General features: G+C 46.0%; 1 protein-coding gene across 1 annotated transcript in view; it reads right to left on the bottom strand.

Annotated features, from left to right (window-relative positions):
• EPHB1 (EPH receptor B1) overlaps positions 1-26,290 on the bottom strand; it is an 865,486-nt gene that overhangs the window by 82,049 nt on the left and 757,147 nt on the right. The window contains exons 14-16 of the mRNA XM_086943930.1: positions 20,346-20,539; positions 19,368-19,523; positions 7,253-8,505 (exon numbers count right to left, since the gene is read on the bottom strand). Coding sequence (XP_086800056.1) covers positions 8,397-8,505; positions 19,368-19,523; positions 20,346-20,539 — 459 coding nt within the window. The 3' untranslated portion in view covers positions 7,253-8,396. The remainder of the gene's footprint in view (positions 1-7,252; positions 8,506-19,367; positions 19,524-20,345; positions 20,540-26,290) is intronic.

The following is a 26,290-nucleotide window of genomic DNA, read 5'->3' on the forward strand; positions in this document are numbered from 1 at the left end:
TAGTTGTCTCTTCTTGAATTTATGGCTTCCCTCAATATGCTTTTGGATATCTCAACCAAGGGCAATTTTAGTTTCTCAGCATTCTGATAGGTTGACTTTACCCTTCCATAGCTAGTGTTGCTTGCATTTTAGAAACTATGTGTTTCTTTTCCTTTAAGCACATAGTGGGAGTGCCTGTGTATTTGCTTTATCCTCTGGGTGCTTCTTCCCCATTCACATTGCCCATGCCCCAATTGCTCTTGGAGTTGCTTCCCCCAATCCCTCTGCATGTCCTCTGCTTCCCTGTCCTTTCCAATCGTAAATGATGTTTTAAAGTACCACGTCTACAACCTCACCCCCAATCCTCTCTATTGCTTTCCTGATTCTCCTTGCTTGTTGGCTCTTTTCATGGCTCTCTCTAACTTTTTTTGGGTACACCACGCTATCTGCAGAATCCCTTTTAAAATGGGAGTTTACCCACTAGAAGATGGCCACCCTCAAATGTGCATGTGCACCGGTACACAGTGGTCACAAAGAAATCCGTTTGTATTACTTGAAGAAACCCATTCAAAGATGACCACCATGGATGTATGGACATTCATGGGTACTATAAAAAATTGCAGAGGCAAAGTCAACAGGTTTTGTTGCCAGTGCTTTTACTGGGTCTCAGTAACAACTTAGCTCATCTGCTCTGAATGTATTGTTTTGTGCAAGAAATAAGAATCTCCCTTTATTCACAAAATGTGCTTGGTTGTGTGTCCAATGGCAGGAGAGACTTACATGCGACATGCAAGGTCTAACAGTGAAAGACTGCCAGAGACAGTGGTAGAGACTCGGACAGGAAAAAAACACACAAATAAGAAGACAAATGGCTCAACAGACAAGCGGATCATTGCGTGGACATGACAGCAGGCAAACAGATGGACAGATGGAAGACTGGGATGATGGAGAGATAAACGTTGAGAGATAATGCTGGATCGATGGGTAGATGGATTGATGGAGGAATGCATAGATTGATGGAGAGCAAAATATAAACACAATGACAGCAGGAAGACAGCTTCATGGAGAGAGACGGATACATACTGGAGACATAATAGAGAAAAGCAGCTAGCTGGATGGATCATTAGATGGTTCGACACACAAATAGTTAAACTTACATCTGGAAAGACAAGACACATGGATATACTTATAGATGGACAGACCTATGAAATGACCAAATAGGAAGACTTAGGAAAAGATCTGAGTGAGCAAGATGGTCATTGCTTCATGCAACTACAGTGTTGAGGTACACCATAGACACCCTTGTAGTGAGAATGATGCCAGGTGAAGTGAGACACTAAAAGACCCCAAGGCAGAGGTCTTCAAACTGGGGGGCAGGCCCACCTGGGTGGGCCTTAAGTGATCTCGGGGGGCGACAGTCTCTGGCCATCATGCTTTGTTTCGAGTTTTGAGCCACCTTGTGATGGGCCATCACTAACAATGTTTGTCATTTATATGCTGACTGGGAGTATGAGCAAAAATAGAGCTTAACTGCAATGTTTAAATATGTTTAGGCAAATGTAAACATTACAAGTTTAGCAAAATAATTGTGAAAAAATTGAGGTGGTTCGAGGATTTTTTTGTTGGGGGGGCACATCATTAAAAAGTTTGAAGACCACTGTCCTAAGGGCATTAGGTGCTTCATTAGTGCTGACAGTAGGAGAATTTACTTACGAAAGCAAATGGGGCCGCTGAATGTAAAATGTAAATGTACAGGAATTTATATAGCGCAAATCACCGACTGGTTTCTAAGCGCTTGCTTAGGGAACCCGTCCTGGTATTCCCCTGTGAGATAACCCCAGCAGGGTATCCGCAAGGTGAAAGCCAGGCATCCCGCCGCGAGGGGCCGTTGTGGAGATTAAGCAAGCTATTGCCCAGAGTCGCAGAGTGTGAACCCATGAATCGAGTAGGCACCGGAGCGAAAATTGTCAAGTCCATAGACATTTTAGGAGTCAAGACCCCGCCGAGCCGGGAATTGAACCCTGGTCCCGGGCTGACCTCTGCTTCCAGGTCTGCCTCCTCTAACCAGTGAGCCACACTTCTCCGCTGAAGCCTACACCCATCTCAGTGGAAGTGCTATGGTGGGCAATGAGTGCCCACTTTCTCTCACATCTTTCAAAAGACTATAATAGAAAAACTGTCAGCTGAATGACACTACAGAGCCCAAATTCACTTTAGTGCTCTGCCCTGTTCAGGCTGTTTCATCAATAATGATGCTGGTTTTAAAATATGTTTTGTTGGACCATGACAAAGGGCATGCATTCGTCAAAGAGGCAGGACCGGATACGCCTATTGAGCAATCCGGCAGTGACAAAATACTGACGGATTATGTGACAGATCAGTGTGTGGTTCATTTTTGGGTGGTTTGCAGGCCTGTTTTATGGTATGTGGACTGATTTTTTCTGTGGATTTCCCTGATCTTACCATGGAAAATGCCTGCAGTGAGCAATCTTCCATAATGTGAAACACTTCTTTACAGCGCATCTTTACAAGTTTAATACTGCTCCAATTGCCTACAGCACCAAAATCTGCATGTTTCAGTCAAATTAATTGATTTATTTATTTATAACGTTTTACCGAGAATGCTCCCCACCCACCCCCCCAAAAACAAAAATCCGGCAAATTTGACCTTTAGATATTTATCGCAAAAGCCATAATTGCAAAATGTATGGTAACAGCAGTTATACAAAACAATGGTATTGTCAGTAATTTAGCTACAGCTTCATTTTTAATTGAAAAATGTGCAGTGTTTATTGTGATTCCCTAGAATTTCTTTAATGCATTCCGCAACTTATTTTTTTAGCTTATTGCAATGCAATTTGTGTTTTGGTTTTGGAACATATTACATATCCTATAAATAGGCATGTGAGGGGCATCCTGGGTCTGATTTTAAACCCCAGAAGTGATGTCACAGTCTCCGTGACGTGTCATAACTCCCAGAGCATGAAGTCGGCCAAAATAAACTGTCCATGAGTCTCTATATAAAACATTTGTTAATGTTAGAAATATTATTGTATGTGTAAAAAAAAGGGCTGATAAACCAATATATACCCTACCGTACAAGTCCAAAGCAAATATTATAGGAACACTAAAGTAAAGTATAAATTATGGAATATTAAGTCACAGAATACAGAAGAATACTCATTAAGTTGCAGGGCTTGGTGTTTTTTGCATTTATGCCCCAATCAGACTATTCAAAGGTTAAATACCATATTTTGTTTAATGTTTACACTGTATCCGCAGGTGATGCAGATGTCTATATGGGTGGGTAGTCCAGGGGCCAGATATACTTTTGGAAAAAATCTGTTAATGCCACCAGGGTTGGACGGGGAAAAAAAGTAGGCCCAGGTTCAGAAAGTAAAAGTGGCCCACATTTGTGGATAATGACCATTCATGTAGCATTGCTTAGTATCAAGAGTAAACTTGGGAGTAATCTCTGATAAATTAAGCTTTCTAAATTCGTTGGGTCAGTAGCTTTGGCCAATACTAGACACACCACTGGGCACACCATTATTCCGCTGCAACTCACCCACAGGTCTCCTTGCCTGATCATCAGGCTTATACATTTTTCTACTTTGGGTGGATGAATATGCTAGTAAACTATTGGTGTCTTAGTCTGTGCTCCCCCCACAAAGGCTCCTGAATATCCTGTATTATATCAGGCCATGAGTCTGAAAACCAAGCAAATACTTTGTGTCTGGAGACTTCTGTTCACCCTCAAGGAACCAGGCGTCTTCCTCTTTTGGTTGTCAATCAGGAGTCTTTCTGCAAGCAATGTCTTTTGGGATTGTAAACAACTTTGTACATGATGTCTTTTGTACTATGGGTAGAGACTTGATTTGAATCTGAAAAAGCTGCTGGAATGCACTCCAAATGCCCTTTTCTCTGTCTCTTACCCCTTTCTTACTTGCTCTGTGCTTTTAGGTTTGAAAACCCCATTCTTGTTATACACTTGTTCCATGTTATAGTAGGTTAGCAGTGTGCAGCTAAATTAGACACCATTCGTATTCATGTTATGCAACCCTCTGAGTTATCCCTGTTATGTGCGAGCTTCAGTTACTGAGTGTGACTCCATTTTGTATTTCACAAACCCTATTAAGCTGTGTCTGAACTAGGCCCCATTACTCGTCTTGCTTGCCTCAGCCGAACACTGTATTTTATTATAAAACCGTTTCTGCTCAAGGTTGCCTACTGACTTACTAATGAATAGGCCATTCTGCCCTTGCATACCTATCTGTGTGTGTAGCTCTGCTCCCACGTTTGGAGACGCTGAGACCCAGCATGGCAACCTTGAGACTATGTTAGTGTGTACCCATTCAGCAGGTGGTAGCCCATCCTTCTGTGCCTCCTTTGTTCACATTCGGTCTAAGCCGGTAACTTTCCACTGAGGCATGGTTGGAAGTTCTTGGGAGGAATGGTTATGCGTTGCAGACTGTTGGGGGGGTCAGTCCCTGGGCAGACATCTTAGGGTGCAGCTCAGATTGGACTCCTCTGCAGAGTATTGCTAATAAACAACTGTTTGCATGCTCTACTGTCTGACCGACTCTTCATTTGGTAGAGGGCAAGTAGGAGGTTGTACCTGGGTGGCTCTAAGGGTCACTCCCTTCAGTGCGCCTCTCTCATTCTCCCTATCACTTTTGCCCCTCTCTAGTTCTTCCTTTTTCTTCCATACGCTCCTTCTTTCTCTTTCCGAGGTGTCTCTCATTGTACCTATGAGCTTCACTCAGTCTCTCATATTTCCCCAATTTTCCTATCTTTATCTCTGTCTACAAATACCCCTCTTTTCCACGTCTGTCTCCCCTGGGGGCTCTTTCTGCAGATATTTGTATATGTCTCATACACTTATTACTGTCATTTTGTATCTATTCTTTCTTTTATTTTATTTTTTTAGTATTACAAACCTTTCCCTTTTCTCCTGTCTTCCTCTATTGCGTCAGTCTCTTTCACGTCCCTGTGCCCCTTGAATTTCTTTGTACTACACCTAAAGTTATATTCTTATGTGTTCCCTAAATTGCATTGCTGCAAGCAGTAATGGAAAGTCCTCCTGTGCTTAGAGGCATTATTTAAATCAAAGGAGAATCCACAGGTGCAATTTCCTTTACCATTCCATCCCTTTGATGAAGGAAATTCCACTAGTGGATTGAAATCTATATTTAGCACAACATCCAGGAGTGCCAACAACCTCCAATCTAAGCCCTAGACTGAGGGAGAGAATTAGGATAGTGCATATGCTTGTAGTAGTAATCATCCTTTCATTTTTCTCATAAATCAGTAATTGTTTTACATCCTCTTCTGCCTTCTGCTCCATCATTTCTTTTGTCATTCACTATTTTGTTTTAGTTTTATAAAGTGCAAACTCTACCCAATGGTATTGGAGCGCTTTACACAGACACATTCATTTTGTTTCTTAGGCACAGGGAGATTAGGTAATTTGTCTACAAATCTCAGTATGTTGAGCCAACGCGGAGACTCAAGCCTGGTTTCCAAGTTGGCAGCTCTGGCCATTATGCCACATCCTCATTCACTTGTCTGTCTCCCTATTTTACCCTTCCCCTTTCCCGCTTTTACTCTATCTTTAATAATTCCCACCCTTCTCTACACTGTCTTCCATCACTTCTTGTCCCAAATATATTCCTCCTCATTCCTTCCATCTGTATCTCCAGCACTCTTATCCTCGCTCCTCTACCTTTCCTTTCTTTCTCACTTGATTTCGTTTTTCCATATTTATTTCATTCTTCTCCACTCTACTGTCTCACTTCTCCCTTTGTCTCTCTCCACAATGCTTTACTTGCTCAATTCATTGTGTTACTGTCCTGCCATGACTATTCTCCCTCCCCTTTTTCATTTTGGCCCTGAATAAACATTTTTCATAGTAGTGGTTTTTTTTTTGGTATTGTCAAAAAGGTATTTTTTGTTTGTTCATTTTTGTTGTTTACATTGTTTTTTAAAAAAAATGTATTCAATGGTGAACAGGAGTCCCCTCGCAGTATTTACGATAACAAGGTGGCTACAGGCGCCTGGGCTCGTCTGTCTGCTGCTGGAGACAAAAGTAGAGCCTCTTGGATGGCCACCACATGCAATCTGCCTCCCTGTACAGGCCCCTTTCAACCCAGCCCCAGGTAACATTACTGCTAGCGGTGACGTTCAAAAATAGCACATCCACTCTAAGTAGCCTCACCGTCACGCTGAGAAACTCAAGATTGTAGGGGACGCACCAAATGCTGTGCCTGCTCAGTTTAACTCATTGTACCACTGCAGAGACAATGAGCCAGACATTATTCTGTAGTTAGCTATAATGGGCTTTGTTCTTTCATCTAAGGCTGCAGCACACTCTAGGGTCAAGCAAAGGTGGCTAAGCCAGCCTAGGCAAATGTGATTTTATCTACAGCTGAAAAACAACAGCCCACTAGCTAGCCTTTGCCTCAGTCCCCTCGGGCAATGACCGACTACCTGCCCTGTCAATCCGATGCTAAATGTCACCATATATATTCATGAAAGCCTCGAAAACTTGGCTTCTTACCAAGGACTCTCAGTACTTGGGTTAACTGGCCCAGTTCCCTCTATTAAGTTTATGTTACTTGGGGTCAGCAGTTCTTCTCCAATAACTATTTAGGGCCTAATTATGATGTCGGGGGGAAAGCCTCCGACCAGCGGTCACAGGCTTTGAACCTGACATGGTAGGTTTCAGTCTGAACGCCATATAACAATGATGACAGTCAGAGTTAAAACCTGCGGGGATTCCGATGTTGAGCCCGTAGGTGCATTGGAAGGCACCATAATCCCCTAACGAAAGTGGAGCCTGGCTTGGCTCCGCCATCAGGATTATGATGGCCATAAAAAGGCAGGTGGAAAGTGACTTGGGGGCACATCCCTGCCTCACGCTGCAGCTTTATTTCTAAACATCCATTTTGCTATGGATGCTTGTGTTGCAGGCCACTTTCACCCACCGTACAAGCTGCCATAGCAAAATGGATGTTTCCCCCAAATTGTGAGGTCGGAACAGCCGACCTAGGTCGGGCAGATCCAGACCGCCGACCTATGGTTGAGCAGTTCCAGACTGCTTCAGGCCGACATCGTAATGAGGCCCTTAACACCAAAACAGCCATGGGGCACAACCGCCTATACATTATTGTAGGATAACATAAGATTGCATTCAAACACAAGTAGGGCACATTGTAGCAGTAATTGGAAAACTGTATCAATATATGGAGAGAATATATTCCACTTCACCTACCTTTTGAGTCATGAAGCATCAATGGAGATTCCAACTTAAAAAAACTGCAGTCTGCATGACGATGGCAGGATGAAAAGCCAGAGCTCTGGACTGAATGCCTTTGTGGTGGGCTTTTTCAATGAAGGAGGACTCCAAACGAACTCAGCCAAGTATCAATCTCCAAACCTACTGCTCCTCCATATGCCCATGCAGTTCACAGGTTGGGCAAAGGTTACAAAAAAACATCTGCCATCCCAGCCTCCACTTGGCTTGCACCGCTGATGTCAATGATTTTTGTAAGTTTCATTCTTGTACTCTGGTCAGTTGTGAGATATCCATTTGGCTAAAAGCTCCCATGGCCTTGCTAACAAACACCAACCTGCACTTTTCTCTGTTCGACCTGATACACTGACTGGCGGTAAATTCACATTTTGCTTTCAAACCAAAACGAGACAGACGCACATGGAGACAGATTAGCAGGTCTCTTAACGTTGTCTTTCCCTTACCCTCCTCCCCAAGTCTTTTTTCCCTTTTTGCAAAAAAAATGCAAGTGAAAAAAGAAAAAAAATCTTATTTTAATTACAACCCCATCTTCAATATGAAGATTTGTAAAACGATGGAAGTGAATGGATCTGACCCTCCCGCCCCCTCAATGCAGCCATGACAGAAGCAAAAGTCCTTTGGTAATCGGACAGAATGGGCATCCTTGGGCCACCATGGAAGCAAATGAAGTGTGATGAACAACAGGGTTGGTCGATCAGTTGGTGTTGACGTTTTACATTCCATCACTCCAGGTTGTTCACTCCCTGACTGTGTTATTTTTGATGTTAGGGTGGAAATTCACTTTAGGGATTTAACTGTCCCAGAGCAGGGTCTCCGACTTCGCTGTCGTCTTTTCCAACACATTGTTTGGCTTTCACATTGTCTATTAAAATACATTATTTGTATACATTTATAGATTTGCTTGTGTTGGATTTTCCCTGCGGCATCAGTAAGGCTGCTTTGTCGGTGATAGACCGAGGTTTCTGTGCAGCGTCCACCTCAGACTTCAAGCCTCACCAGCTGCGGAGTTTCAAGGCTTGGCCAGTCTTCACCTCCCAAAGACCCTGCTCCCCTCCCAGCCCCACCCCTGTGTTTCTCCCCATCCCTTCCCCCAGCCCTGATCTCATGCTATGGAAGTGGGCGACTGGCTGATTTGCACCCTCATGGATTGAACGCTGTTCAGGATCTTCTTCTGGTGTCCTGCCAATGTCACGCCTATCCTCAAGAGGTCCCTGCAACCGTAAGAAGAACAACTTAGTTGAAGACTAATGATGCATGCAACATATCATTTTTTAATGCAGAACACGTGGTTTCCCTCCCATTAAGCCATTCACATTGAACTGATAAGAAGTGGTATCTGGGTAACCATTTAGCATCTCCATGGTTTACAAATTTAATAACGCCTGAGTTTTCACCATCCCACCAAAATCCCATGACCACACGTCGCTTGCATTTGATTGATGCATTATGATTGCCAAGAAGTATAATCTAGTGATTGGAACATTTGTTTAGGTTTTGGCAGGCTGTGGTTTCGGGTCACTGATCTGTAAACAACATGTTATTTTATTTGGTTCAAATGGTTCACCTACCTTGAACAACAATGCCCCAATCTAATATAGGAAAAATGACCAGAAGAATACCTTGCACATGACTCTAGCTGGGTGACTCTTCTAGTAGTACACCACAGTTCAGTATTAGAATATTACTCCTGAAATCCAGAGACTGGCAAAAGTAGTTTCAAGAATTGGGGGCTCTCCCATGATCTACTCATAGCCAAGTCACTGGACCTTATTGTGCTGGCTTCTCGTGCCTGAAAAGCCACATGGGGCACACAGTAGAAGCTGCACGATCGTCAAACAATCAATACTCCTGGAAGTAGAAACTTAAAGAAGTTCACATGGCTCTAATCCTGCAAAACCATTTCTCCTATGAGAACGTCAATAAGGGGTATTCGGCTAGCTGACTACCCCTCATCAACGCTGCCCTCATGAAGACCCACCCTAAATGCATCCACTGGATTAGCAGTAGGGCGCATAAATTCTCATATATTACTGCTTTCCTTGTGATCACTACATTACTCCCACCTATCAGCCAGAACGACCTTCAAACATACATTACAAGCAGAGACATATCAGAGATGCTCAGTCTACCCACCCGCCCCGCCTAAACTAAATTCAACATACATTTTTTAGTACTGTATTAGTGGTAAGCCATCTTCAACAAGATTTCACCTTATTTCCAAGGTGAGGGACCCTAGGTCACAGATGATCATTATCACCACTTGATAGCAACATCTTCTATGTTCTAAACCTTCTGGGAGCTGGCTCTGTTACGTCTTACACTACTCTTTGCTTGGGCATAACTGAGAAGAACAACGTCTAACAGTTAAAATTGATTCTAGCATAAAAGACTCACTGAGGAAAGCCGTGCGATAACCTGCTGTGTTTGACTGCACACTGCCCCTCTCACAAACGTAGCCTTATTAACAGTTAGGTTTTCTTGCAAATTCTGGTCCTGGGAAGGTGCTTAAACAAGTCCCAGAGGTTATTACAGCAACTTTTTGTAAACATCCACTTTTCCAGCATTCAATGCCATCTTGAACCACTGCTAGGAAGGGTCTTTTCACGGATTTTGGGGGCCCTAGGCCAAATGTATTTTGCAGCTTTGAATTTATGATTCATTTTCAGCTCTCTTGTCAGGTAACTTATGGCACACAGGCACACTCCTCCAAATTTTAAAGGTTTTTACATCTAATATTCAGGAATAGCGACTTGTGTTTTCAGTATTGCAATGCAGCAGCAGCTCACTAATATTACTTCAAATAATCACTCTGACATCCTTCCATTTCTCATATGTGAGGTCCTGTTTTGATCTGAAAAAAACTTTTTTATGGATGTTGCATGAAATATATACACAACATTTCACTGCAAAATATCTGTAATAGACACATATTATCCACAATAAAAAATAAATTAAAGGGAAATGTTATTTAAAACAACCTGTTTAAGAATTATTAGGGAAAGACTTTCTGCAGAACAATGCAGGTTCTATCAGGGAGCCCCGTGAAAGGCTGGGACCCTAGGCTAGAGCTCACTTTGCCCATGCCTTAAAAGGTCTCTGCTGCTAGGCCAGGTTTAAGCCGAACAGGAGCACACATGATGTTATAGTTACAATGGTCAACAACCATAGTCAAGAGGAAGGAAAGGTGTCTGTACTATCATCCTACTCAAATGTTTGATGTGATGAGTTAGACACAGGGGACTAGTCTGCCATTTTTTCCAACTTGGCATTTGAAGAATGGTGAATGGCCGAATCTGCTCCTACTAGCTGGACAAATTGCATTGTATTACACTGACATAAATGTCTTCCTTGTCTCTTCAACTGACCTCAAGCAACCACAGGGGTCATCCTTAGCTCCAACTCCAAAGTTTATGTACAGCGTTCTGTCCCCCTGATTGATTAATTTCAACTTCAAATGTTTACTTATGTAAACCATGCTTATATAATATTTGGAATTGATGGAGAAAATTCAAACAGAAACTCTGAATTCGGCATGTGCCCATTTTCAGTGCAAAATTGTCTGTAGTCCATGTTTTTAATATCCTAGGGACAAAACCCAAATTGATGCCTGGGGCATTAGGACAGGAATTTGAGTAAGTGGCCAGACAACATGGGCCTCTCCCCACCTGCATTTCCTTTTCGGCAGGTCAACATTGTGATCAAACGCTGTTTTAAATGACGATTCTCAAACACACTCTGCCTTTATTCCCATAGGTGCGAGAAGAAACTTAATGTCTCCTTAGTGTTCTAATAATTAAAAAGCATCTCTGGTCTTCACGTGGGACTTCCACAATATGGGGGGCTTGGGGGAGGGCAGCCGACCCCCGGGAGGTCTCCTCCCCCGGGCGGTTTGGGAGATCTGGGTGGGGGTATTTCTTCTAGCAGGTTCTTTTTGGGCGTTTTTGGGCTGGTTTTAGTTGTATTGTGCGCTCCCCTATAAATGGGCGGGGCTCCTCGCTCCGGGCACCATTTTAGGCTTGGTGACCTGGTGGCCGGTTGAGCTTAGAATTTTTTGTCTTGTTTCCTTGTGCTTTCTGATTCGTGGTCATGTCTGGTGAGGATTACCGAGTGTTGGAGGCTATTCGCCTACTTAGCGAGGCGGGGCGTTTGGACCTGGTCATTGGCGACCGGGGTCAGACTGAGACCCCACGCCCTCAGCGGGAGGCCTCTGCGAGGGTGTCGGCTGTGGTGGCAGCATGTTACTCCCCGAAACGTCGGAGGCAGGATGGGGTAAGTGAGCGGGGTCGTCCCAGGACTCGGCGGGCGGGTTCTAGGGCCCGGCGGGGGAGTGATGCTAGTTCTTCTGATCCGGCCGTTTCTTTGGATTCCTCGTTGTTGGAGGTGGCTGGGGAAGGTGGTTTTCATCCTGTGGAGGGGGTGGTTTCCGAGGTGGGTTTGCGGGAAAGAGCAGCCTCTGCTCCCGTTTTGCGGGGCCGTCGTGCTTCCAGGCAACGTGGTTGCACGCGGCGTTCGGCTTCTGCCTCCGCGGGGGTGGGGACTGACGTCACTCAGGTGGGGCGGGCGGAGGCCATTTTGGATGTGGTTTCTGTGGCGCAGCAACCGTTACGGGGTGCTTCCGGTCCGGACATGCAGGAGGTGGTCGCTCCTTTGAGCGTTATACGCCGCCATGTGGTTCAGGTGCCATTAACGGTTGACGGTGGTGCAGTAGGTGTGCCCATCGCGCGTCCTTTGGTTTCGAATCCTGGAGTTGGAGGGCCTGAGGGCCGTGGTGTGCTTGTTCGTTCGGTGGGGAGGGATATGCAGAGTCCGTTATTGTTTTCTCCCTCGGGATCTGTTGGGGGGGAAGCTGTGTCCGGGGGTGGCAGTTCGTTGGGGGAGGGGGAATGGGCCCAGATGGGTTTGGGGGAGGGTGTTGGGCGGGCTGACATGCTTATACCGGGTGGGGATTTGGGTGCCGCGGGCAGCTCGGTGGGGGGTTTTCGTCAGTTGGAGGTGGTGGGAGACCTTCCTGTCGGGGGGGTTGTGAGTGGAGAGGATGTTGCTCGGCAATGTGAGGAGGGAGAAGGGTCTTTTTATAGGCTGGCGGGGGAGTTTCAGTGTCCTGGTAAGAAGGTGGTTTCGGGGCCTGCATCTCGGGGTGCGGTTTCTGTTGGGGGGGTTCAGGATTGGGATCCTCAGGGAACTGCTTCACGGATTATTCAGGCTGTGTTGGATGGTAGCTCGGATGAGGAGGTTTGTCCGCCGTCGCCTCGGCTTTGCGATGCTTTAAAAAGGAAGAGTGCTGTTAGTTCTGGAAGTTTTATGGTGTCTGGCAGGGGTGGCGGTTTTACTGTTAGCGGTTTGTCTTCTGCACATAGAGTTGGTTTTTGTGAGGGACCCGGCACACCAGTCCGGCCTTTTTCTTTACAGGAAGAAGCTCGACCTTCGGCAGCAGACTTGGCAGGGCGGCAGGCAGCCCGGGTACGCCGAGGAGAAGTGCGGGTGGAGCCTAGCGCGGCACGTCCCATACCTTCGAGGGATCCCGCCGCGGCCATCACACGCAGGTTTACTACGACCTCGATGGTCCCAACGAGGGATTTCAACATGGGCGGTGCTTCCGGGTCCGGCACGACCTTCCCGTCCTCAGCGGTGGAATCCAACGTTGTACATGGGAGCGGGTTACGTACGACCTCTCTCGTGCCACGTGGTGGTTATACTACTGGTTTATCTTTTTCTGGAAGTCAACAGGTTGTCAGTGGTTCTGGCGGGGGGATGTATAGACGAGTTCAGTCGTCCTCCCCGCCTAGGTCCAGAGTGAGGGCTGGTAAGGCCCATGGTCATTCAAATACGGTGGAGTCAAGGCAGACTTCAGTGGTTGTCCCTGCCCCCCCTCAGTTGGAGGAATCACTCATTTTAGATTATGATGAGGATAGCCCTGAAGAGGGAGAAGTTCGTGAGTTGGTGTCGGGGGGGGGGCATGTTAATGTTTCTCGTGATATGTTACAGGACCAAGTGGTTCGGAGTCGTGTGGAATCGTCAAGGCCACGAGTGCTCGGCCCCGCGGTGAGGGCTCCTCGGAGGGCGGACGACGGTGCACAAACGGCGTGGAGGACGGAAACCAGTCAACCGCCTCTTTTACGTCCAGGTGAGAATGTGGTTCAGGCCGTGCGGCCCAATATGGTGTCTATTGGTGTTGGTGTAGATTTAATGTCTACCGAAAAGGATGGTAAACTACATAAAGGTCGTGTTGTACGAGATCAAGGTGTAGGTACAAACGGGGATGATGTCAATACAAGTGAAAAGGTGGATAGTGGCACGTCCACTGTTGGTGTGGGCACTACAAAAAATGTACTCCACAGTAAAGAGCTTAAAATCAAAAAGTTGCCGTACATGGGTGTTACGAAGCCTTTGGGGGCTCATTTGATGCTCAGTACGAAGGAAAGGATATGGAATGGTGAGTATGTGGAACTGTTGAAATTGCTCCACAGGGAGGTTCGTGCTAAAGAGGGTTCCAAGGAGGAGGAGTTTGAATTGGCGAAACGCCCTAAGGTCCCTTTGACTATAGAAAATTGGACGGCGGCCTTTTTAATCTTTGCCAGCGTCTACTGTGAGAAGTTCCCTGAGCGCTGCGTGTCCTTATTTAAGTACATGGATGTTATCCGTAAGGCTCAGCTAACTAGGAATGATTATGCTTGGGCTCAATGTGATGAGGAGTTTAGGGCACGTATGGCTTGGGATCCGGAGGCGAAATGGGGTGAGTTGGACTCTGACCTTTGGCAGCAAACGATGGGGTTGTCTGCCTCTGGTAAAACCATTTTTACAGCCAGCGGTCTTCCTATATTATATCGTCCCTTTCAGTCCCGTCCCACCCGGGGAGGGGTGGGGGCCATCTCTACTTCCCAGTCGCCTACCGGCACGTGTTGGGATTTTAATACCGGGACCTGTACTAGACAGTTCTGTAAATTCCGTCACGAATGCTCACAATGTGGGAGGAAGAGTCATCCGTTATCCCGTTGCTGGGGCCCTAGGACTCCGGGACCCCAGGGTTCTCAACAGAGTTCAGGAAATTTCGTGCCACCACAGCAACCCTCAGCTCCCAGGGGAGGGAAGTCTTCATCCGGTGCTGGGCCCAAAGGCTCGTACGCCGGTTAATGTTACTCGACTAGCCGCTGCTTTACGGGACTACGAGCCTGCCGAGCTGCGGTCGGTCTTGTTGCTGGGTTTTCAGGTGGGGTTTCGTTTGGGGTATGAAGGACCGCGTTTAAGACGTTGGTCCAAGAATTTGAAGTCAGCGAGTGAACACCCTGACATGGTACAGTCGAAATTGGACAAGGAAGTAAGTGAGGGTCGAATGGCGGGCCCTTTCGATGATTGGCCTCTGGTGAACCTAATTGTGTCCCCTATTGGTGTAGTCCCCAAGAAGGAGCCTGGTCAGTTCCGGCTCATTCAACACCTATCGTGGCCTGAAGGTGGGTCGGTGAATGATTTCATTGACACTGAAGCTGCATCGGTATCTTATTCATCGGTGGATGTAGCCATGCAGCTAGTTGTCTCTGCGGGCCCTGATGCTCTGATGGCAAAATGCGACATCAAATCCGCATTTCGGCTCCTTCCAGTCCATCCTGAAGACTGGTGTCTTCTGGGCATCCATTTCCTTGGAAAATGGTACGTGGACAAGGCGTTGCCAATGGGCTGTTCCATGTCTTGTGCGTTGTTCGAAACTTTCAGCACATTTCTTCAATGGTGGTTTACTACACAGAGTGGCCATGGCCTTGTCACTCACTATTTGGACGACTTCTTTTTTGTGGGTGCTGCCAATTCGTTGGTTTGCCAAGCGGCTCTCACATCGTTTCAATCATTGATGAGTTACTTGGGTGTGCCATTGGCCCCGGAGAAGACCATGGGTCCTTGCGCGACCATGTCTTTTTTGGGGATCGAGCTTGACTCTCATTTGATGCAGGCTCGTCTTCCGTTGGACAAGAAACAGAAAATGCTTGAGTTGGTTGGAACTATGTTGGGGAAAGAGAAGGTGTTTGTGAGAGAGATACAGGTTTTGCTGGGACACCTGAATTTTGCCTGCAGAGTGGTTCGGGCGGGTAGGACTTTCTGTAGGCGGTTGGGCAGAGCTTTGTCTGGTCATTCCCTTCCACATCATAGGGTGAGACTGTCTGCGGGGGTGAAAGAGGACTTACGTATGTGGGTCTTCTTCTTACGTTCCTTCAATGGTGTGCCTTTGTGTTGGGAGGTGGATTGGTGTTGGGAGGTACAGATCTTCTCTGATGCCGCTGGTAGTGAGGGTTTTGGTCTCTACTGGCAAGGAAAGTGGTGTGCTCAACAGTGGCCCATGCAATGGAAGAATGGTGGTAGAAGTATTGCTTTTCTGGAACTTTTTCCTGTGGTTGTTGCGGTCACACTGTGGGGGGCGGAGTTGGCCCACAAAAAGGTCCTCTTTCGGATCGATAATATGGCTGTGGTTCAGGTGATTAACAAACAGTCGGCCAGAGATCCCCAGATTTTGAAGCTTCTGAGAGTGTTTGTGTTAGGTTGTCTGAAACATGATATTTGTTTTCGGGCCCTGCACGTTCCTGGCGTGGACAATGACATTGCGGATGCTTTGTCTCGTTCACAGTGGGAGAGATTCCGTGGGCTTGCTTTGGAGGCAGACGAGGAGCCGACTCTCATGCCAGACCACCTGTGGACGGTAGGCAACACCGGGTCCTTCACTTGGTTTTAGGTTCCTTAGCTCCTTCCACGAGGACAGCGTATGAGTTAGCCTGGAAGGAATTTTTGGAGTCGGGTGCTTGTTGGCGGGAACTGGATTGGCAACGGTCGGAGGATGTGGTACAGTTCATTTTGGTTTTGATGGACAAGAAGTTGTCTAGAATTACTATTTCCGGTAAACTGGCTGGTGTTTCTTTCATGGGTAAGCTTTTGTGGGGTTACTCTCCGTCAGCTGGGGAGTTGGGTAGGAGAATGTTGGAGGGGTGGTCTAGAGAGAGTGGTGCTATTCGCACTTTGCGATCCCCTTTGTCATGGCAAAGGCTGTTTCAAGTTATTTCTGTTCTCTCGGTTGTGTGTACTGACCGAGTGGAAGCGTGTTTGTTTGCCACGTTGATGGTGTGGATGTTTTTTGGAGCCTTTCGTGTGTCTGAATTGCTTGGCAACAGGTCCTCCCCTGGCCTTCTGTGGGGGGATGTTCAAATATCGGAGCGGGGGGTACACATCTGGCTCTCACACTCCAAAACGGATCAGAGGAGTATGGGTAAGGGTGTCTGGTTGGAGTCGGTTTCACCTCCGGAAACGTGCCCTTTAAAATGGGCCATTTGTTGGAAGAAACTGTCGGGTGGGCCTTTGGATCTTCAAGTTTTTCGCCATGCTAATGGTTCTTGTGTGACAAATTATCAACTGCGCATGGTGCTGCGTAAAGCGCTGCGACATATTGGTTTGGATGGGTCTTTATACGGTACTCACTCCTTTCGGATTGGGGCGGCCACGGAGGCTTTCAACAGGGGCTGGTCGAGGGAGGACATCATGGGTCTGGGGCGCTGGACTTCTAATTGTTTTCGGCGCTATGTTCGTAATGAGGCTGCTGGAGCGCTGGCGTCTTCATCTGTTTTGCCTGTCTGATTCTGTTTTCTTTTACAGGTTCTGTGGCTGGTCCTCGGGCTGCTTACATTACAGTTTGGATCGTGGGCCATTCCTTCATTAAGAGAGCTCAAGTTCAAGCTCGTCAGAGTTATTTTGGTTCATCGTTGGGTTTCAATGATCGTTTGTTTAATGTGGTGTGGAAGGGTAGGGGGGGTATGTTATGGAAGGAACTTATCCCTGCCTTGAATTCTTGGTTGGTAGGGGGGGTTTGCCCGGATGTTTTGGTGCTTCATTTGGGTGAAAATGACATGGGTTCTGTTAAAGGGGTTGTCCTGCTCCGGGCAATCAAAAAGGATTTGGCCTTATTGCACAGCCAGTGGTCGGGTTGTCATGTCATTTGGACGGAAATGGTGCCGCGGAGGGTTTGGAGGTATGCGGTGAAACCGAAGGCGGTGGATAAATCTCGGAGGAAAGTGAATCTGGAGGTTTCCCGTTTTTGTAGGGACTTGGGTTTCGGTCGCATCGTTCATAGTGACATTAAATATGATGCGGTGGAGTTTTTTAGGGGGGACGGTGTCCATTTGTCTCGTATGGGTATGGACCTATATCTGCTGGAGTTGCGGGAGGTGCTATCTCGCTGTTTGGCTGTGCAACAGTTTGTTGGTGAATAAGTGGTAGTCGGTGCTGTGGTTTTTGGTTCCCCCTCTTTTTCTTATGTACTCTCCCTCGACCCCCTCCCCCCCTCCCCCCCCCCCCTGTTTTAGGTCGGTGTGGGGGGCAGAAAGGTGGGGCTCTCTCCGGATCAGTCTTTCACCCCACGGCTTTCTGGATGGCGGTTTTGCTATGTGATCGTCAGTTTTGGGCCAAGTTGGACCCGTTAGTTGTATCGGTTCTTGTTTGGGGATTGTTCAGACTGATTGAGGTGGGGTTCGGAGAATATGGCTCGGGGGATATGTTCAGTTGGTTTATAGTCAGAGATGTAAGATTTTATATTCATTAGGTGATGTTATAATGTTATAATGTTATTGGGGTTTGTATGGTTTTGTGTTGGGTATGTACGGGTGGGGGTGGGTGTGATGGAGGGTGTGGGGTGGGGGCGGGGTTTGGGGTTTGAAATAAAACGAACAAAAAACTTGGGTTGTGGTTTAGATTGTGAGGCGGTTGCCGAGTTTGTGTATTTTGTAAATGTGCACCTGTTCCAATAAAGCGGCCTTTTTCACACTTGAAGGGTTTTTGAGTCTGCTCACTCTCCCCCCACCCCTCTCTCCCAAGGGGGGCTTGGGGGAGGGCAGCCGACCCCCGGGAGGTCTCCTCCCCCGGGCGGTTTGGGAGATCTGGGTGGGGGTATTTCTTCTAGCAGGTTCTTTTTGGGCGTTTTTGGGCTGGTTTTAGTTGTATTGTGCGCTCCCCTATAAATGGGCGGGGCTCCTCGCTCCGGGCACCATTTTAGGCTTGGTGACCTGGTGGCCGGTTGAGCTTAGAATTTTTTGTCCCTCCCTCCCTCCCTCTTTTCAGGGGACTTTTGTCTATTATTTATTTATTTGTTTGGCTGCTGTTTGAAACATGTGTTCATGGGGTTTTTACGTTGTTTCTTTTGTCGCTTGGGACAGGTGCGTGGCGGTTTTGCTATGTGATCGTCAGTTTTGGGCCAAGTTGGACCCGTTAGTTGTATCGGTTCTTGTTTGGGGATTGTTCAGACTGATTGAGGTGGGGTTCGGAGAATATGGCTCGGGGGATATGTTCAGTTGGTTTATAGTCAGAGATGTAAGATTTTATATTCATTAGGTGATGTTATAATGTTATAATGTTATTGGGGTTTGTATGGTTTTGTGTTGGGTATGTATGGGTGGGGGTGGGTGTGATGGAGGGTGTGGGGTGGGGGCGGGGTTTGGGGTTTGAAATAAAACGAACAAAAAACTTGGGTTGTGGTTTAGATTGTGAGGCGGTTGCCGAGTTTGTGTATTTTGTAAATGTGCACCTGTTCCAATAAAGCGGCCTTTTTCACACTTGAAGGGTTTTTGAGTCTGCTCACTCTCCCCCCACCCCTCTCTCCCAAATGGTCTTTTACAGTCAATATATGCAGAAGTATGCTGGCCAGTGGTATTTGGAACCAGCAGGCACAAATATACTTTTAGAGGTTTTGCCCTTCTTATTTGCTTGCCAGTGGGTTGCTGGACTCAATTCAAATACCTGTGGATTGTACATGAATCTTTCGAGTCAGTCAATCGAGGTTTCCTGGCTAATAGATGTGACATCATATTCCTGTGCACACCATGTGATCTTTTACCTAGCACTTCAAACTGTACAGGGGCAGAGCCTTTTCCATCCAGACTGCAAGGCTATATAATTCTGTGTTAGACTGCCTGGGTTATGGTCGTCTACCCTTTCCCATAAGTAAGTGAAGACATTACTATTTAGATTGTATTTGATTAGCAGGCAAAATCCCCCATTCCAATCCACCATGACTGTCCCTCAAGGTGCCATGAAGTTTATTCGATATACTCACTCTGAAGTAATTTGGGAAACAAGCTGAAGAGATGTGAACCCAGCATTGAGAAGGTTATCCCTGTACTGACCCATCTTAATGGCATCAAGCCAGTCGTCCACTGAGGTAAAAGCGGTGAAGTCTGGGATGGAGCGGTCTAGCAGTGGCTGAGAAGGCCTAGAGGGGAAGAGAGTTATAAATGAGACTATACAACAAGCTAACACATCAAGCGTTGAAACATTACAAACCATGCAAAATCGGCTGATAAAGGGGCACGTCCAGCCCCCAGCTTCCCCGATCACTTTATTTCACGAATCCTCTTGGCTGCAAAAACAGTGAACTCTAAAATGTTTCTATATCTGGTCTTTAGATGTCACTGGTACTCCCTTTTCACTTCCACCCTCTGCCAAAAACACTCTGGCCCCTATTCTCTCCTTCTGCTGATGGGGCACACACACACAGGTGTGTGTGTGTGTAAAATCTGCAGAAACTTCACTATAACCAACTGAGAACATATGTAGCCTACTACTTACTAATGAAAAAAATTTATTGGGGTAACACGCCCAAACAACCCCACTGAAGCTACAGCCCTGCGTATGGTAATTGGGAATGTAAAAAATGCATATTTTGTGAGAATTGTAAAGATTTTTATCAGATAATAGATTTCACAATAATTTAATTGTTGACAAAGTCACAGAACTCGGTATCTGGGAGAAACTTCTTGCATTAAATTTTTTTTGAAATACATTTTCCTGCAAATCTTTTATTGCAAATTGGAGATTTACAGGCAGGGTCAAGACATAACAACCATTGAGTGCTGCATGGTTAATAAGAATGCTCCAATGGAGCCCGTTTTGTCTGACCACACAAAAGTTCTAAGTTGAAATTGTTGTGCACAGTAGATACATTGTCCTGGGGTGCCCATGGAGAATGAATGAGGAATGGAGGAAAACATGGCTGATTTTTCTAGTTTTTATGCTATGAGAAATGCAGTCTTACACAGCGGTGATGGTTGCCAATGTCTTGAGACTTGCTGGATTGCGGATCATCTTGTCCAGGGTGTTGACAATCTCAGTAAAGCGAGGCCGGGAATTTCGGTCCTTCTGCCAGCAGTCCAGCATTAGTTGGTGTAGAGCAGCTGGGCAGTCCATGGGAGGGGGCAGCCGGTAATCCTGTTCAATAGCGTTAATGACCTGCAGAGGAAGGAAGAAGCATGAAGGCTGCGATGTGAGAAAAGTGCTAAAACAAAAACAGGAGGCGCAAACAATAATCTAAATAAATTGTGAGAAAATAGAATTAAAAATATAGTTCATAAGGAAGATCACATGATTCGTTTTCCATTTGTGAAGAAAAATGGCCAAATAGCAAAGTTCTCATGATGAGATGCTCGTCTTGTCCTGCTCCTTGGGTCATTTGGCATTCTGATACTTGCAGCCCTGCATTTATCATGCTAATCTAAACCACAAATACCAGAATGCAAAGATGCATAGAGTTGGGGAGCCAGTGAAGGCTCGAGCTAGAGATCAGGGTCTAACTCAACACGAAGTCTTTTGGACCCTCGAGGAGAAAACAAGCAAAGCCTAAATGTGGCTTCCGCCCGAAACCCTCACCTGAGAGGAGGGAGGTGAGTTTTAGATGGGCTGAGTGTATAGACACAGTGGAATGGTGAGAAAGTGCTCAGAAAAGGGCGTCATACCAGTGATTTTGAAACAGCATTATGTCACTCTCAACGCACTTTTGGAATCGCTCAACATGGCCTTCAGTTAGAGGAATTTCCCTGAACGAGGTTCCCACCTGCCCAAACTGTGTGATCCTAAACAGTAAATTTAATTATCTGTGTCTCTTTTCCCTGATAACCAAATTTGATCATACCTAAAAATAATCCAGTTCATGGCGTGTTCCCCGGTATATGCACAACAAAATCTATTTTTTGTTACACTATAGTTATGAAGACATTGATAAGCAAGGATGCCACTGACTTAAATGCAAGCACGCTAACTAGGCCTGCCCCTTTGGTTAGTAAAAAAAAGACATAATTTGGGTTCAGTGGGGGCCTCATATCTCTGAGTGGCCACTGCTGCTGTATCTTCTGCACTAATGAGATACATGCACTCGTGTGGAGGATGATTTATGGGTTGAGAATGCTGCAAAGCACCTGGAATTTAATAATGTCATCACGTAGACCTTGACTATAAAACTAAATTCAAGTTGATTTAACCACAAATACCCTAACGATTCTCCTGAGCATCGCTGAGATTCTACAAAGCAATAAAAATAATTCACATCAGATTTATCCTTCAGTTTCTCTCTTGCCCTCTCTCACATACAACACAAACGTGCATATACATGCGGGATTTACCAACACAGATTCAGACACTCACAGATGGTCTCTGGTGCAGTCAGACGTAGAATGCTCTGCTCATATAGATAGATACACCCTCTCAAAAAGACAAACGTCAAGATGCACATTCAAACACCTGCACAAACACTAATGATATAGAATGTCTCAAAGGTTCACAGAAACTAGTGTGCATTGGGAAAGAAGGCTAGCAAGTCACGCAGACAAACTCAGCATACAAGAAGACCAAGGAGCACACGAAAGAGATACAAAGATGCACAACAAACACCTAAAGTAAAAAGAACAAAAAAATACAATAGAGGAATGCGAAGAAAAAAAATGGATAAACACACAATTGAGGAAATATGTTAAGAGACACAGAAATGGCGAGGAATGCAAAGATACCCATACAACATGTATAAGGAATATGCACAGATAAAGTTGTACACCTGCACAATGCATGCTAAAAATAGGTATAAAAAGACAGAGTATTGGAGAAACGCAACACCCACACATAAACAGCAAGATGCGAACAGATGAATCCCAACCTGAGCAATGCTCTGTGATGCCCCCTGGGAAAGTAAAATACACATGTACTGCATAAAAGTTAAAGAGGTACAGGGAGACACATGTACATGATAAACACTTAAAAGTGACAGCGGTAGCCAAGAGTAGAGAGACGTAATAAGGCTACCTAAAGAAAAAAAAAAAAAGATAAAATGCATGCTCAAACTAAAGAAAAGTAAAAAGACAGTAAAACATTTGTTAAAATAGAGCAATTGCAAAAAGCCCACCACATACTCTGACAAAAGCGAAAAACTACATTGCACACTCCAAGAATGATGTATACAAAAATGCAAATACACCTTATACACCTCAAGAAGAGGCACACTCTGAAAGGTCAAGGAGTGCATACAGACAATACCGCTAAAAGCACAAATGTAAGTATATAATGAGAAAAGCACAGGCATTCAAAGAACAAAGACGCACAAGTACCACATCCATAAAATGGGACACAATGAAATGCAATGTTTGATAAAGTAGGATCCAAGGAATATAATAAGAGACACAGGGACGTGAAAACAGAGAGGGATGCAAAAACAAACCAACCAACAGCACACTGAAAGACAGGACAAAACATAGATGCAAACTAATATATGCCGCAAATGAAGATACAAATAAACAAAACGCAAAGGAAAAAAAGTCTACTGATACCTAAATGCATAACCAAACGTTGGGCTGAAACATAAATATACCTCTCTCAGAGATGTAAGAAAAAAAAGCAAGAAAGGCAAAGGATGAAAAAAACACTGGAATGAAATAACACGAACGCAGGTACATAACCGCTGGAGGAAAAAGCAAATCAATTGAGCGCAGAGGCAGTGATGTGAAAGCTTTTGTTTGCAAAGCGAGAACTCGCTCCCAAAAGTCGCTTCAGTGTGTTGCCGAGGCGTATAAACTCTTGGCGCCCTCGGAATGAGCTCCCGAATGAGCTCATGTTCACACCGAAAGGACAGTTTTGAAAAAGTGCTGCTTTTAGTCCCTTGCGGAAAAGCAGATGTTCTGTCTCTTGTCGCACAGCGATGAGAATTCATTTTAGTCACTGGCACCTGCGCTGATAAGAGGCCCCATTTCCTCGAGTTTTGGGGCCAGGAACTAAATAAACTGGCAGTTGTTTTTTTGGCCTTAAGCCTGGATTACGAGTGATCCGTTAAATGTGGGTATGTTCTTTAAGTACTGCTGCTCACATACCGTGCTTCTGATGCTTGTAGCAAACACTACAGACATACTATTTTGTTACACCTGACTAAATGTAACCCTGGATAAATAAAATGCCAGGCAGGGCATGCGGATTTTGCTGTGGTAGGCTTGCGCTGTTTGGTAGGTGAGACCTTCTAAGAGCCTCCTGGGTGAGCGCACTCTGACCCGATCCAATCAGAGAGCGTGAGTATAGGTATGAGGGCACATTCCTGCCTGCGTAGCCCGACCAAAGGTTGGAGGTCAGAAACGTGACTGGGCTGCCTCCGCCATCTTCAGAGCCGGTGAAGGACCCGACGAGCGCCATGCTTCTTCCACGCGGAGGGAGCCGCAGTAATTACCGGGCGGTGGGGAGGCCCCGGGCCCGGCCTCTCTGATCAGTGATGAAAAGAGCGAGGCAGCTCCGGGCGGCGGCAGCGCCGGGGCGGCTGGAGGTTAATCGGAGCCGCGGAGTTCCGCGCTGATTCCTCAGACGTTCTTGGAGGAAAAAGCTCCATCCCTCATTACGTCTGTCGCTCACGACACTACAGGGCAGCGACCGGAGCCACTCTCTCCGCCTGACAAAGCTCCGAACATGTTCAAAGGCTGCTCCACTCCAATTACCTCCCAGCCCACCGGCAGTTCTTTCCAATTTTCTTCCCTTTCATGCTTCCTTTTTCATTTCCAACCTGGTCCATCTTTTGAAAGCTGACACAAGGAGCTGCGGAAGAGACTGAGTAATGGCGAAGATAAGATTCTCTCTCTGGCAAACTGGTGCTTGATGCGCACATGGGCTCGTGCTGCAGGGAGGCCGCTGTCTGTGCCAGCAGTGGGGCAGTCTCCCTTCAGACCTACCTGCAGCTGGGCACTGCACACCCAATAACAACGGGAAGTGGGAAGTTCTAAATTAAAAAAATCAGGAATTCATTTTTTCCATTGACATATTACTTACTGCAAAGGCAATTTTAGACGGAATACAGCTAAAATAAATACACTTTTCACTTCAAAATCGTGAATCTCCTGCCTGAATCGGCTTTGTTGGCGCGTATGGTAATACAAAGAATCCATACACATGCAACAGACCCTGAACCTAAATACAACAACGACACAATTCATCTAGAGTAACTTAAAAAGGCATGGATACAGTGCTGGCAGTGACCTCTTTGTGAGAAGTTAGCCTGGCATATGATGTCCACAAGTTCTAGTGGGAACCTTACACCAGTCTAATGGAGCCTTATTGATGGTGGTTGTAAAGTCAACCTTATAGAAAGCTATCCTAGTGGTAGCATGGACCAGCAGTCATCAGGCTAAGACTTCAGAGAAAGTATTAAGGAAGTTGTTTTACCAATTATAATCCCTTGAGTACCAAATGAAAGGACACCACTCAAGGTATATATCAAATATATATTTATTTATTCTAAACATAACCCCTCTGCACTCTTTATGAGGCCAGAAGTAAAAGTACAATACAAGTTACTTACTTAGCATATGATAAGTTGCACAGTATACGTTATGCCCTAGGGGCCTCACAAACCATATACTAAAATAGTGTTATAAGAACCATGTGAGAATTAGAAAGCAGGCCTAGGGCCTGTGGAATCACTGGGGCTACTCTAAACAACCAAAGGTTAGGAAGTAGGAGGCCCATGGGAGACGCTGGCAGTGTCTAAACACAGCCGCGGGTTACCATTGACTTTCTATGGGAAACAAACAAGTTACAAATGTACAATTTAAGGATACTTCCGGATGGACTACGATGGAACCCTTTTAGACTTAGACACTAGGCGGGCCAATACCCTTGAGACTACCAGAGTACTCGTGTTACCTCACCCACGGAAGCCGGGTGCATAGGTGTCTTTTGGTGTCAGGTTTCATCATCGATTTCAAAGGAGAGCTGCAAAGAAAAGCTGTAGGCGAACAGAGGAAAAGTGTCCGGGTGGATCGAAGATCTGAAGAACCTAAAAGCAGAAGGGACAGAGTCTTCAGTGACCAGGATGGCGATGGAAAGCTGTCAGCCAATGTCGGTTGATTTCAGGTGAAAAGGTGAAGCTTGTCTCTTCAGCCACGAGGACCAGGAGGCGTCGATGACAACCAGGAGCTGGATTCGAGCTGTCCCACGAAGGATCTAGTTGACTGCGGTGTCGGTATCCGGATTGGACCCAACAAGCCTTGGCAAACATAACCCACGCAGGGGTTCCCTTTGTAGGGAATTTGGAGCAAGCCTGGAGCAACCAGGAAGGCAAGTTAGATTCAAAAGAAAGTCTTCGGGGGGCTCACTAACCAACGGACTAGGAACCGCAAAGATGCGTCGAGCTGAAATGCAAAAGCGGGGCCCACGGGTCACTCCTGGAGTGGGGGCCTCTGAGCTTCAGTACAAATGGTGCTCGGGTCTGGGGCTTCAAGCACCCCAATGCACGACTTCGAGTTACCCCGTGAAGTGAGTGTAGCCTGCAAAATACAGGATGTCCAGGAGTTCCGGTCCCACGTTTCTGGTGTCCGCCACGGGTCTCAGCTTTGCTGTGAGCGAAGGTCGGGGTCAGAGATGTCTGGAATCCATGTCTTGTGTAGCAGATTCTTCGGGATCTGGCGGGAGCTTTGAAAATGCAGACCGGCAAAGTTGCTGTTGGTGTCTGTTCGAACAGGGTGGTCACTCCTTGACCACAAGGGAGATGTTTTCCGTCTTCTGGATGTTTGTCTTTGATACTTTTAAAAATGGGCTGAATAGCGACATCCCTTGGGAGAATGCTATCTATTAATTTAATTATATTCAGAAATGTTGCTGTTCACTATCAGATTTGTTGAAAAACTGAATACTAATAGTCTGTCCTCTATGTTCATTGGTGCAGGCTCCCAATGAAATTCGTAAAAT

Source organism: Lissotriton vulgaris, chromosome 11 (genome assembly GCF_964263255.1).
Source record: "Lissotriton vulgaris chromosome 11, aLisVul1.2, whole genome shotgun sequence".
Taxonomy (NCBI): Eukaryota; Metazoa; Chordata; class Amphibia; order Caudata; family Salamandridae; genus Lissotriton; species Lissotriton vulgaris.